Source organism: Thamnophis elegans, chromosome 7 (assembly GCF_009769535.1).
Source record: "Thamnophis elegans isolate rThaEle1 chromosome 7, rThaEle1.pri, whole genome shotgun sequence".
NCBI classification, from domain to species: Eukaryota; Metazoa; Chordata; class Lepidosauria; order Squamata; family Colubridae; genus Thamnophis; species Thamnophis elegans.
Window position 1 is genome coordinate 42190311 of NC_045547.1, and position 15049 is coordinate 42205359.

General features: G+C 34.1%; 1 protein-coding gene across 1 annotated transcript in view; it reads right to left on the reverse strand.

Moving 5' to 3' along the window:
• Positions 1-980: 980 nt before the first annotated feature.
• Positions 981-15049, reverse strand: part of TMTC2 (transmembrane O-mannosyltransferase targeting cadherins 2) — a 187656-nt gene continuing 173587 nt past the window's right edge. The window contains exon 12 of the mRNA XM_032221173.1: positions 981-4424. Within this exon, the coding sequence (XP_032077064.1) occupies positions 4245-4424 (180 nt within the window). The 3' untranslated portion in view covers positions 981-4244. The remainder of the gene's footprint in view (positions 4425-15049) is intronic.

A 15049-nucleotide genomic window follows, 5' to 3' on the forward strand; every position in this document is an offset into this window, starting at 1 on the left:
TATATTCCGAAAGATCAAAAACAAAAAACACATTAATCCAGAGACAAGTTTGTCATTTCACATCCACATGGAAAAACAAAACAAAACAAATACAAAACTTTGGAAATCTCATAGACCAAAAGTTAACACTGAATCTGACCATCATATGCTTTAGGTCCAGTCATTACGTTAACATATATTGGTAGCCTTCATTTTTCTTTCTTTTAACATTCTAAATGAAAGATAGGGGCTAAATCGGGGGTGGGGTGGGGGTTCCCATTGCACCCCAAACTACAGTAAATAAGGATCTCTGTGTCAGAATTAGAGCTATATCAAGATGACTGCACCTCATCAGTGATGCTATCCAGGATCTTCTTCTCGATTAAAAAATAAATTAAATCCACTGGATTTCCTTATCATAATTAATGGAAAACATATTTCTTTTACAATTTTGACATTGAATTAAATCATAATTAAAGCTATTTTCTGAAAATAATTAAGAAGCATGTCCAGAATCTTGTGAACAAGTACAACCCAATTATTCACAGGTTTTTTTTCCCCATGAAGTGTAAAAAGGGACAAATCTTCAATCTTTTTCAGGGAACAGCGAGGAACAAATAAGAGACAGCACTAGAGAGTATTGTCTAGAATATGCAGAGAAATATTGTCTAGCACAATTGCTAGTGTGTAACAGAGTTTATAAATCATGTTTTGTTTGAACCATGATTTATCATATGCCTTAGTTCACCCATATTTTCAAATTACAGAAAATAGTTTATGAGGGTTCAGACATCATTATAAACTAAAATCAAAGAAACTATATTATGGTTTAATAGAGTACATTCAATTCAGCCATTTTCAATAAAAATAAACATGCTATTACTTTTTTATTATGATAGTTAATATACAGTATATTCAATAAAATTAATATTCAATAAAAGATGACATTGAATTCGGTGTATTTGTTATCAATCATTTATTACTGAAAACAAAGTGGATTTTCTTATCTGGCACATAAACAATTATTTCTACAAAAAGGAAACCCTACAAATCTTGATAATTTATACAAATATGCTTTCTCAAAAAATAAAAATTTAATTTAGTAAATTTGTGCTTTTATTTTTAAGCACTGTCTGCAATATCCACCACAAATCCCTGAGCAGAGACAACAATTTTAAACTTATTTGAAAATTGAGAGATATAAAGCCTAACCCTATACTGAAAATGCATGGAAAAACATGATTTTATTTTAACAGTTTGTCATTGTTCAATTTGAGACAAGCAAAACTCCTGTACAACTTCATGGAAATCTAGTGTATAAGAAATGTCATTAAGAATAAAGAACATAAAAAGGGAGATGGTATAATGAAAAGTGAAATGTTACAACTAGGAAGTTGACCTTGCATCTGATGCTGAAGTTTAACATTTCAGAATGTCATGCTAATACAGTTAAATTGCTATCCTATACACAATTCCATGGGGTTCAACCCTCTGAATTTAATTGGATTTATTCTTGAGTATACATGCATAGGATGATGCTAAAAATTCAATCTTCATCATTAATACAGCATTTGGTTTTACAGTTTTGAGAAAATGATGCAACAGTACATTGTTCAGTTAAATAGACAGTAGCTAACATTGCATTTTATCCATATCTGAATGCATAACAGTAAAAATATTGAATTTCACTGGTTAATATTTTAGTTTTTCTATCCCATAAAACAGTTTCTGGAACTGCAACTGGAAAGAAAAAATTGAAAGGTCACTCATCTGCACAAAGCTCTAAAATAAAATAGGCCAATGTAAGAAAACAGAAATTAGAAGGTGGTGCCTAATAATGAAATGTTTCTAACAATGGTACTCCTAATGGAAAATCAAGAAAGCTCAGAGTATCATAAATTATGCTGAGAAAATAGCCCATTGTTCCCTAATAAGTTGACATAGAAAACTGGGGTGACTAAAATGCACAGAATAAATGTGTTCCTGTTTCTTTCTAAACACCAATACATTCTTTACACATTTAAAAGCACACCATGAAAAGCAACCAGAAGACTAGCAACAGTTGTGGAATCCTAGCTAATAACTATTTGCTACAGTTGGCAAATAAAAACCTTCAATAATGCATCAATTCCAAAGTAGCAACACTGGAATGATATTCAATACAAACACTTTTTTTTTAACATAGGGAGGATTCTTAAGAGACATCTAACCTTCAATCTATGGATGTTGCAGGATATAGTGCCAGGATGCAAAGGATCACATAACTAGCTCTCTTATTTCTGAAACCACCACCCATGATTCCCATTTTAATTCAAAGTGGCTTTAAGTATGAATTTAGAATTGGCTATGTGTTTCCTAGATGAAAAATTAAGCCAGCCATAGCAAGCCCTTGGATATGTCTACAGTAGCTCTTTGGTGCCAGTCAAACTGATATAAAAATGACTGATGGGTATATATGCCATTTTGAAATTATAGTGTAATTTGCCTAGTTAATAATAAAGGGAATTGGTAAATGGTCTAATTTTTAAATGATGCTTTTATGCAAATCATAACATTAGGCTAAATACGTTGAAATGTTAAACCAAAGAAAATAATGCAGAATTGGGTTAGAATCTGACCACATTTTTCTCTTCATCTATAAATAGTTAAATAAATGCAAAAATAATTGGCAGCTATTGTCAGTCACATAATTCCTTTTAGTCTAACACCTTGTGGATTCACTAAATATTTATTTAAAATATTAAACTCTTTTAGTTTCTTGCAGATAGCACAATATTTTTCAAAACAGCTGGTAAATCCTGCTGCTAACATTTCAAAAATGCATTCACCAAATGCATGCCTACAAATTTGTTGTTAATCCAATGACAACATACTTTGAAAGTATATTTACACAAACTGGCAACCTGGGTATCAGTTTAATGGAGATAGTAGTTTGCTTTGTGTGTGCTTGATGCACAATGCATCATGTAGTCAAGCCACAGGTGCAATCTACAGCATGTACAGATGCAATCATGCTACAAGTGTTTGCATATTTTCAAAAACAATGTTAGTAACATGTTCACCTACACTGTTCTATCCTTTGCTTTCAACATACTAAAAGGCAGGAAAAATTCATGTTTCTTCTTCATATGTCTATCCAGTTCATATTTAAAATGCCTGCGAACCAATGGATTTTTTTAAAAATAAAATACATATTGTTGATAAGAATAAACCTAAATCCATACTTTACATTTCATTATTATGGACATGGCTCTCCAGTTTAACACTGATCTGATATTGGAAGTAAGGCAAGCTGGTTAAAGTAACAAAGCATAATAAAGTTGAAATCGTGAGCAAGATTCAGTTTTCCTACCCAGTGCATAGCTTCTGTTTTAAAGTACAGATCACTCCCGTTTTCAACCAGGGCAAAGCATTTACTGTACAGTGTAGGTTCAGCAACCTGCTGTACTTTTAAAAGGAATTGACTATTCAGGCTCTGGAGCCTAGTACATTACAAGATGACAGAGAGCTTGCCTTAATTTACTTCATTCAGTACTATTGTATATGGTTAATTCTACATTCCAAGTCACCTTCATTTTTCCTTGTTTCTATACTTTCAGAGAATCAGCCAGCCAGCCAACCAAACAAGTTACCAATATGCTTTTGCCAGTGAAGATTAGACATGAAACCACATCTTTCATTCCCCCCCCAAATGGTTGAGCTAGTATGTAAATTAGCTCAATAGGCAGGTCTGTGGAGTTATACAATATCAAGACAAATAGCAAACACATTTAGTTTTAGTATACATTTAATGAATTACAGCCTAAGAAAATAAATGTAAGCCAGTCTTTATCCTCTTCTAAATTCTTAGTTTGAGTGGAAGGATGCTCAGTAGGCCAACATGATTTTTCTATCAGAAACCACATAAAAATGACCAAAGTGAGAATGACTAATATGCCCTAGTGAATATGCTAAAGTGGATCCCTTTCCGGTGCTCCAGTTTCAGTTTTTTTTTTAATTTTCTGGATTTTGGCAATAATTATTAAGTCCTTCATGAAACTTATCAAAAAGATTTTACCCCCTTACTAATTTTCAATTTGAAACATCAAAATGCAGCCCTGTAGGTTATCCTAGCAGCAATTACAACCTTTGACAATTACAGCTTAGTTAGCAAGAGTACTCAACAGAAGAGTGCTCCAAAAATTATTTTGGATTTTTATTTTTTTTCTAAACTCTTTGCAAACAAACAAAAAAAAACATCACTAACACTTTTTAAAAACCCTGCATTATGTTTTGGTTGTTCTTAAGCCTTGTTTTTCCATAATATTCCAGAGTTTGCGAAGATTTGATTGTGTGATGACATCATCCGGTTTAATCTGAAGGGCATGAAGATAGTTTGATTCAGCCTCCAAAAGTTTGCCATTGAGATGAAGAATAGCTCCCAAATTCATTAAGGCAGCTGGGTACTGGATAAAAAGAAAAAGAATGTAGAAAACATGAGTTTATCTTTCTTTGTCCATGAGTTTTCATCTAAGTAGCAAAATTATTTCCGTATGTTTTTGTAGGCTACTTTTATGGAAACAATTAAGAAACTGGAAGAAGCATGAGTGTTAAATAAGGAATGGGTTGATCAGATGCACAGCACACTTTGCAGTGAAGTGTTCAGATGGAGAACATTAACTTCTTTAATGTGCAAACCACAGGTAACAGGACTTCTTATCACTAAAAGCTGTGCTCCCCACCCACAGTGTCTTTTTTATTTTCTTCTTAGTAGATAAGGAAAATTGGAAGATAAGACTAAATAAGGAAAATTGGAAGATGAAGAAAATCAATTTTATTAGACATTCATTAAAACTTCCTATTTTAGATTTTGGTTCTATAGCAAGCCCAATCATGAGAAGGAATTAGAATACAGTTTGATGAAATAAACAACTGTGTAACTGTTCATGTAACATTCTGATGCCATATACAATATTTTGATTATCATTACTCCAAATATTAATGTTATTAAGAAATCATACTATGTACAATTCAAGAAAACAGGTTAAATATAAATTTGAATGTAAATAATATGTTGCCTGATTGCACCACTGCAGATACTTTGGCAATGTGTCAAATGATTATGTTGAAGTTAGAATGCTTTCAAAATGGTCACATGTTTTATGCCCAGCAGTCTGTAATAGCTTTGAGAGTTTGTAAAAATAATTCTTCAGTTTCAATTATGGTACTCATTAGTAATGCTGAATATTGCTGCTACTGCTGCATCATCAAAACTTTCAGAAATACTTATTAGAGGATCCTACAAAGTCTCCAGTACCTTCCTCTCAATATGGAAATAAGCTTTCTGCTTCTCATCATTTCAGCATTTGGTAACTTTATATTGCTTCAGTCTCTTAGGTGAATGATGCTAGAGCATACTATGTGCTGGAGAAGTTTTGGAGAACATTATCTATTATATGAAGACAGATTTAATTGAGACAATGAAAGAGGGACAATTTCAAATGAATATGAGCTGAAGTAATGTTCTAGGAAAATGATAGAAATTAGTCAGGAAGTTATACAATACAAGGAGAGAAACAGTCAATGACAAATTCATTTTTGGGGATATAACCATGATGGTGAACCTATGGCACGCGTGCCAGAGGAGGTACGCAGCACCCTCTCTGTAGGCACGTGAGCTATCACCTGCCTCCCGCTGGCTGGTCTTCGGGACCCTGCCGTGCATGCACGGTGGTGGGGCAGGTAAGGGGGCCACATGCACATGCGTGAAGGACACATGGGGAGGAACATGTGCATGCACGGGATGGGACACATGTGTAGGGAGTCACATGTGCATTGCATTTGGGGGGTTCGGGCACATGCACATGTATTTGTGCAGGCGCAGGCACATTTTGGGCATTCAGTCTGGAAAGGTTAGCCATCGCTGGAATATAACATTTCAATACTTCCTAACAAAAGGACATGGAGTTGTTAAATATGGAAATGATAACTACTATGTCATTTAGCCTAGATCATTATTACTGTAAATTAAAAATAACTAATATTTCCTGATAATTTTAAATATTTTTCCCATCTTTCTTGTGGGCTTCAGCCACAATGATATCATAGGCACCACTGCTGGCTATTAAATACATCAAGAGGGCACCAAGAGGCTGCCTGCTTCTGCTGTAAAGTAATTACTGCCTATCATCTTTCAAATTTTCTTTTTTGTGTTTTACAGAGTGTTGTAAGACTTACACTTGTTTGGTTTTATAAAATCAATCCAAGTGCCTCCTGAAGAGATTTATTCTGCAGGGCACAAAATGCTTTTTGCTGTTCCATACTTCAGCAATTCTTGATATTCAGCATCACCAAAGAAAGCCTTTATTGAACGAGAAGAATCCTCAACCTACTAAGAAACGCTGGACATGGGGTATCAGATGAAAGGGAATATTATGATATCCTTCATAAAGTACACAGTTTTGAAATCACTGATACTCATTGCTTATCTTTCTGTTCAATGCTTAAATGCTTCCATCAGTAATGCAATTGTCCAGATCTACCTTTATTACAAACAAAGGAGTGTTAGAAAAAGAGATCTCTTTCAACTTGTCCAACTCAACAGAATGAACACTATCTGCCTATTTATTCCAAATATTATTTATAAAAATTTATAAAAATTTAACATCACACCTGCAATGAAAATGCTGCCCTTCCCACATGCCATACCCAGATGAAGCATGAAACTGGCACCTTGTCTAGAGGGTGCTCCTCAGCCAATTGTGCTAGACGCTATTCATGGCAAGCCAATCATTGTTTGAGGTCTGCAAAGAATAAAGGACTGCTAAAAAAAACCCTGCCTCTTATCCTAGTAGCAATTACATGCTGCCACCTGAAAATGAATTCAGCTATTTTCTTTATACATATTTTTTTTATAAAAGACAGATGAAGATGATTTTTAGTATATTAGCTATTGGCCCGGTAATGTGGGATTTCTCCAGCCACAGAACAAATGACACCCTGGCCACATGAAACAAAAAAAACATCTTCTTCATTCATTTCCTTTTGGAGGCAGTGTCTTTACATCAAAAGGAGCCAGCTGGCAGTTCTATTAAGCTTTTAATAAAACTCTTTTATGGTTTTTGGAGAAATTATACAGTTATTAGGTAGGTACCTGAGCACTCATTTGCCCAGCCTGTAGAGATTTATGATCTTTCTCCAAATGATAGCAAAGAAGAGTGTAGTGATAGCAGGTTCATCATGATGACCCAGTGACTGATATTTTTGCTACACTTTCAATTAAATTAGACTTGGGTCAAAATTAGTTCTGTATGTCACTATGGAAACCTACTTACATGATTGGGTGCCTAATTCATATAACACTATTATCAAGTAAGAATAGTACAGAGAGAATTTACACACACACACACAGACAGACAGACAGACAGACAGAGACAGAGGGAGAGACAGAGAGACAGAAACAGAGAGACAGAGACAAAGACAGAGACAGAGAAAAGAAAGGTAATTAGAAGACTAGAAACAGCAAAAGTACCTTTTCTCTGAATTCAGCTTTGCAAGTAATAGTAGAAGGGACTATTTTAGGAATGTTTGAAGTCAGAATTATTTAGTTCTCTTCCTGTTATTTTCTGTTATGCCTCACATTTTTTGTCATTTCCCCTTTTCCTTTCTTATTGATATTTTTATATAGTTCTATATAGTTGCATTAAAAACATATAACTAACAGAATGCATTTTCTATCTAACCTTTATTTCATGGTGGGCAACCTATGGACTGGCTAGATATACTTTTTAATTTCCCTCCAAGTTTCTTGCTCAATCTGATTTAGTTTCAGATGAGAATGATTTTAAATGAGAACTGGGCATGCTGGTGGCAACTTACACTTTCTTTTGTTTTCCCAAGTTCCTCAACGCTCTATTGGCATCCTTAACAATAAAATTTCATGACCACAAGACCCATTTTGTTTAAATGAATGTCCATCTACCCTTGAACTGTGCCCTGGGGTACTGGCACAGTTCAAAGATTAATGTCATCTGTTAAACCAACTCTCCTTTTGTGAAGACATAGTCCTACTTATGGGAATCATTTTATGTAAACTCTTACTAGAAAAGTACCCTATCCTCCTCTGGAACTCCCTATTTCTTATTTCTGCCTTGATTATGCTTTCCCTCTCTTTCATTGCTTAAAAATACTCCTCAACCTCTACTAATTTTCATATGGTATTGTTTTTTCTTTAAACAAAATTTACCAATAAGCAAAATAATAATGCTAAAGAAATCCTAACAAAATAAAAAAAATACCTACCTCCTCTATGTGCCATTATTAAAACAGAGTTTGGAAGTGTATAGAATATACTTCTAGTCTGAAGGGTCAACTTGAAATTTTAAATAGCTATATTTCATGTATTTCCTGTTGTCAAATTTTGTGTGTATCCATTTGCATGGATACTGATATGTACACTTTGACAAATAGATTATAAATGAAGGGCTGTATATCTTATTGAAAGTTTGGCCTTGCTTATGTCAATAAATTTAGTAAATGAATACACCTATTGTCAGGGTTACAAATAGCATCCAAAAGTAAATCAGAGTCCAAGGCAAATATTGCTCAAAGTTCCAATTTACTAAGAGAGCTATCTTGGCACATCTGGAAAAACCCGAATCTGAAAGCTTCCCGGTTTTCCTCACCCAGTTGAAAGTTCAAGGTCTTGCCCCCATATCCATAGGTCCATCACATAGTCCAATCTCCCACTGCCATGCTGGCAGTTTCACCCACCCAATTCTGGTCAGGTGCAGAGGTACAAAGACAAAGGATGACCTTGGCTTTCTAGAAAGAATGTTGTTGTGACTACATAGTATGTGATTCCTTATAATAACCCCCCCCCCCATTTTCCCATAATAGAAAATGCATAGAAGAATAATAGAAAGTATGGCAGGCCAAAGACCCAAAAGAAAAGATGGCTGCAGGCCTGACACCTATTTTGTTAAAAATAGAATAAATGGAGAATCACTTTATTGATATACTTCAGAAACTGGGACTATATTTGAATATAATAATAACATACTGGATGATTTTTCAACTCTTCAAGTTTTATTGTTGTTTCCTTAATTTTTCAGACTATCCCGTGTCTCACAGTTTTAATAATATTGATTCAAAAATAGTATCCACTGTTCTGCTATATTAAATCTATGCACCTCATAAGGATGTAACATTGTTGAGCAATTTTTCCAATTTCTTCAAAAACATTTTGTCCAAAATGATTAATTTACATTGCCAATAGCGATGTAATATGTAACAATCTCTCTAATTTCAATTAATATAATACAATTTAAGTTCAATGTAGCACTCTATGTGACTTATTTTTATCTTGAATTGCTGGCAACATCCAAAGACAAATATAAAGGCATTTTATGTTATAAATGTTATACTTCATTTGCCTGCCATTTTTATCTGCCAGTTCATACTATCTTTGGGGTTTTTAGAAATTCTGCTGGCAAGAAATCATAACAACCATTCCACAAAAGAAAAAGAAAAAACGTTAGCATATTATTGTTCTATGGTTCTTTGGTGAACAAATTTAAAACTGTTCTTTAGTAACTTCTTTGCATTGGGATAGCAGCTAACAAGGAATCATGAAGCCTAAGGACAATTGTCCCATTGTTGTTTTATCACAGGGAAACCAGAGTAAAAGACTAAGGACTGAAATAGAGTTGGCTGATATTGCTATGTCAAGTTAAACTTTGGTGATTACAATGTGAGTAAAAAGAGTATCTTCATAACTTCTACAAATGGTCTATCTAGTACAATGGCCAGAAAGATGTCTTTCAGGGTATTCAGTATTCATTGCTGCTGAAGATAGACAGAAGAACTGGAATTGAGCCCAAAATATAGTATATTTGATGCAAATACAGTATATCATGGAAACAATCTAAATATAGGAACTATGGATACAACGTATTATTTTACTTGATAATCATTTTTGAATCTTCTTAAAAGAAATTTAAGAATTAATTTGGAGTAATTTTTTCTACCACAAAAAATGTTAAGCCACAGCAGCCATTCTATATTTGAAAAGGAATAATGACTTCATGAAAATGTGTAGATTTTGAATACCAATCAAAATTTCAAATTATGTGCATCTGTATATTCATAGTGACTTTGGATAGATTGGAGGGACCATGAATGCTTAACCTTATAGTCCTTTGTTAGCGATAATAATTAAAACATATGACTTTCTGAATGACTTTCCAGGCCCTATCTCTTTTATTTACCATGGAAGCAGATTTTTCTCCAATACACAAAAACCTATCCAACTACTGATTTTTAAATAGCTTCATTATTTTGTTGGCCGATACAATATGGCAATGTTAATTTAAATACATATTTACAGAGGTAATTTCAATTAGTTTAAATTTTTGATTCTGCTGTTTGTTGTTTTCTGCATTCAGTGTGCCTATTTTTTTTAAAGAACAGCCATGAGGCTTTTGTTGCTGAAAAAGATTTAATGCTCTGAAAAACATGGCATCCAGATATTTCAGCTTAATATTAGGGTAGCTCTCCCTCCTTAAGGCAACTGTACTCTGAAGGCTTGAGTTTGCTAATTGAAAACACATACAGTAGCTTAATAAAGAGGAATGAAATAATAAAAGAGAAAATGAAAAAGATTTATCTCTTGGGTGCATCACCAGTCTCAGGGTGGTTCTGCTTCATCTTGCCAATGACCATGCTGTTATGTGCTGTCAGGCCTTTTCATCCTCATGTGGTGATAGTAAGCATTTTACTTGAACTTTTATTTCTGCTGTTACTGCCAGGCTGCAGTGTTTGATTTTCGAAAGCAATCAAAATGTCAACACAGTATTTTTTTTATTGTTAAAAAGAACCATGTACTGCCGAATCACTTTGGAATTGGCATTTTCTTTTTGACAGACCTCAATGTGCTACTTTCACAACAGATATGGAGATGTAGCTGTCCTTCAGGTTCTTGGTGATGCTGCTTAAGCAACTGGAATATATTAATTTTACATTCTGGTTGGGAGAATTTCCCTGAGGATGGGCTCCAGCACGAGTCTGAAGCTCAGAAGATTAAACTTCTGGTTCCGGTGACCAACTCAGATTGGATCCTGCAAAATTATTCTGGGACACTTATATTCATATGAATTTCATATGAAGGTTGGAGAAAGCTCCAACTTTAAATAATAGAAAGTCATGCGAAAGAAATGACCTCTTTCTTTTCTTTCAAGTGATTATTATAAAAATGTACTTGCATGATTAAAAATGTGTAATGTTTTGAACACTACTATACCTTGTATATCTTATTCAGTTACAATAAAGTTAGAAATTATTACAAGGGGCTTCTGGACAAGGTATGGGGACTTGAAGATGGCTCTACAAAAGCAGAGCCAATGATTGCAGCAAAGACCTAGGAACAAGTAAATAGACCAATTCTTTAAAACCTCTCTGCATAAGGAGAGAATGGGGTAGCCCACATGTGCTCTGGATGCCTCTCCTGGCAAGAAGATGACAGGATGATAACTACAATATCAGTACTTTCAGTAATCATATGTGCTTATTTATGATGAAATGACAGAGGTGGAACACATTTTATCTGACAAGACAGAGTACGTACAGAGTGCGGACCTATAAATGACAGACCAAGAGAATGATTTTGAAAAGGACACTTTACTTGATACATTGAAAGAAACTGACTGAAGTTTTAAAAATCAAAAGGGAAATACATATGATAAACCAACAAACTGCCTTGGAAAATAATTTCCAATTAAATCTACAAAAGTGGTTTGTTTAAGTCTTGAAAAAATCTGTCGGATGGGATACAGAACAATTGAAGAAAAATCAAAGCCTATGACAATATTTGATTGAATTAAAAGTAGCACTCTAAGAAGTAAAAGGAATATAAAGGTGGTCCCTTTGTTCTAGGTTAGACGTTTTTATTTTTGTTATTTTTTGAAATGCACTGGCAAATATTTATGGAGTTTTTGCTGGATTTAAATATTGATGTTTTATGTATTTATTTTTAGATAATATCTGGAATATGGGATGAAGACATATCAATTTAATCTTAAAGGGGCTGAAGAGTTATTAAATTTGTTTACATTTAAATTTGTTGTGATGAAGGTTCGAAGTAACTTCTTTATATAGTTCTTTTTATTATATTCTCCCCCCCCCGCATTTTTTCTTTCCATTCTTTTTCTCTAAGTTTATTGTAGTAGTTTTTAGTATTATAATTAACATTCTTAATGAAATTATATGAAAAAAGAAATTGTTTATGCCAACCACAATTATCAAACAAGTTTTACCTGAATCAAAAGGGACAATCAATGGCTTTTTGAAAACAACATTCTACATACTCCATGCAGTCTACAAAGAATAGGGCCACAAAATTTACATTGGTAGAAAATATGCTGTCTAGGCTGCTCCTATGTGCAGATAATTGCAACCATATCATTCTAACACTGAAAGATCTACAGTGATTGTCAGTTTGGCTCAATTTAAACTGTTAGTTTTACCCTCTAATGATTTAAACAGCTAAGACTATACAGGTAGTTAGCTGAAGGATTATCTGCCTTGTTATGTACCTGTCTATTAAGTATCTAATTAACAATTGCAGGATAAGCTGCTGTAGAACACCACAGCTTGCAGATAAGGAAGATGGTTAGAAAAGCCAGTTCTTCTTTATTCATATTTATTCATATTAAGTCATTTTTTCTTCTTTTGTAAAATACTGCAAAGGAAAAAAATTCACACATAAACACATAAGACCTTGTCTTATCACCACTTGTTTAATGTCTGTTTAAAGTTATGATGGTGCTGAAAAAAGTGATTTATCATTGGTCCTCACAGTTATGACTATTGCAGTGCCCCTGCAGTTATGTGATCCAAATGTGGCACTTGGCAACTAGCATATATGTATGATGGTTCCAAAGTATAGGGTCATATGATCACTACTTGGGACCTTGCAGCTGGTTTCCAAAAAGCAAAGTCAGTGGGAAGCTGGATTTGCTTAACAAAACAGCAAAAACTAGCACAACCCACTTAATGATTGTATTACTTAGCAATCGAATTCCAATCCCAATTGAAGTCATATATTGAAGACAATCTGTATACCAGATTTGATTCAAGAATTATCCATCCAACAATATTAAGTACAGGAAAGAGAGCAGCTAGCTCAACCTGAAAACAAATTGGGATCTGCCTTTACAGTATAAACTTCTTTTCAAATATCACTTTCTGAACTTGCTTTATCTGATGTTTACATTTCAATATAATTTTATTTGTTGTTTAAAATACAGCTGAAATATAAATTCCCAACTTTGGGCAATTAAATATTGATATGTGGTAACATGCAGTCTCCCAAAGAACTAAGGATGAGTTTAGATTTTTTTTTCAACAGCTATATATCAAGAGCTTGATACACAGTGGGGAAAACCCCTAAATAATTATTACTTCATTCTGTAAGGAAACATTTAAAATATTATTTAATTAGCTTTATCTCACTTCCTAAAGATTTATAATCCTTTAAATGATATAGTTATGTAGTTTTGGAAAAAACAAAGCACATATGTGTTCCAGACATCACAAATTGCTTACAATTAAACTTCCCTTTGGGTTCTTTAGCCCAAATATTTTCAGAATTATTCTGCATATAATTATATGCCATATGGAAAATATAAGCACGCTTAAATCATTTAATTTTTATTTATGGGAGTCAAGCTGTATCTTTTTATGCCCAAGACACAGTTTAATCATTGGAACATATAAGACCTTTGTCTATATGTTGGGGAGATAGTAAATCTCTCTTTACATATGGTTATACTTTGTATTGTATCAGAATTATAATCAACATCAAAGGCAGTTTTGTATTTTTTGTACATTTTATATTTGATGCTAGGAGCCACTGATAAAGTATATATATGTGATAGATTACATATAATTATGGTCAATATGGACTGATCTTTCTAAGAGTCGTGATGGCACAGTGGTTAGAATGCAGTACTACAGACTACTTCTGCTGACTGCTGGCTGCCAGCAGTTCGGCAGTTCGATTCTGAGAAGCTCAAGGTTGACTCAGCCTTCCATCCTTCCAAGGTTGGTAAAATGAGGACCCAGATTGCTGGGGGTAATATGCTGACTCTGTAAAAACCACTTAGAAAGGGCTGTAAAGCACTGTGGAGCAGTATATAAGTCTAAGTACTTTACTTTCACTATTGCTACTACGCAATCATTTTTGCAGGATCTGCATTATGACCTATTTTTAAAAAAAGGTTAATATGTTTCTGATATGTTTCAATATTAACATTGTATCAGAAGTTTGATACATACAATAAAATATAACCTCCTAGTAATAGGCTCAGTTACACTACATAAGTGAGTCCAAGTTAGTCTTGTCAATAATACCTGTTCCTTATCAGTTGCTGTGTGAGCTAGTTCCATCATTAGCTTCTCCTGTTCATTTATTGTTAAATTCATGAGGAAACTGCACTGCCTATAATGAAAACTGTCTGAGAAATGGGCTAGACAGGGGACTGCCAGGACATACCTCTGTCTAAATTCCACTGATAGGTATCTGGAGTAATTCTCTTCTCATTCATTTTTTTCCAATCTGCAGCATTTTCTAAATCTGACACTGACTCTATCGCTTTGACAAAGACTGGGTTTGCCCAAAGACTTTTTTATCCTACCCAGGCAATATAGCATGATAACAAATCTGCTTATACAAAAGCTTACTAGAATAAGCTTTCTTCATTACTAATTACTATACAATAGAGCCAAGGTGGTGCAGTGGTTAGAGTGCAGTACTGCAGGCCACTTCAGCTGACTGCTAACTGCAGTTCGGCGGTTCAAATCTCACCGGCTCAAGGTTGACTCAGCCTTCCATCCTTCCGAGGTGGGTGAAATGAGGACCCTGACTGTGGGGGCAATATGCTAACTCTGTAAACCGTTTAGAGAGGGCTGAAAGCCCTATGAAGTGGTATATAAGTCTAACTGCTATTGCTATTGCTAATATCTTATACCTAAAAGAAACTGATGGGTTTAGACAACAGCTGACCAAGGAAAATGGCTAGGGAGAGATGTTTAT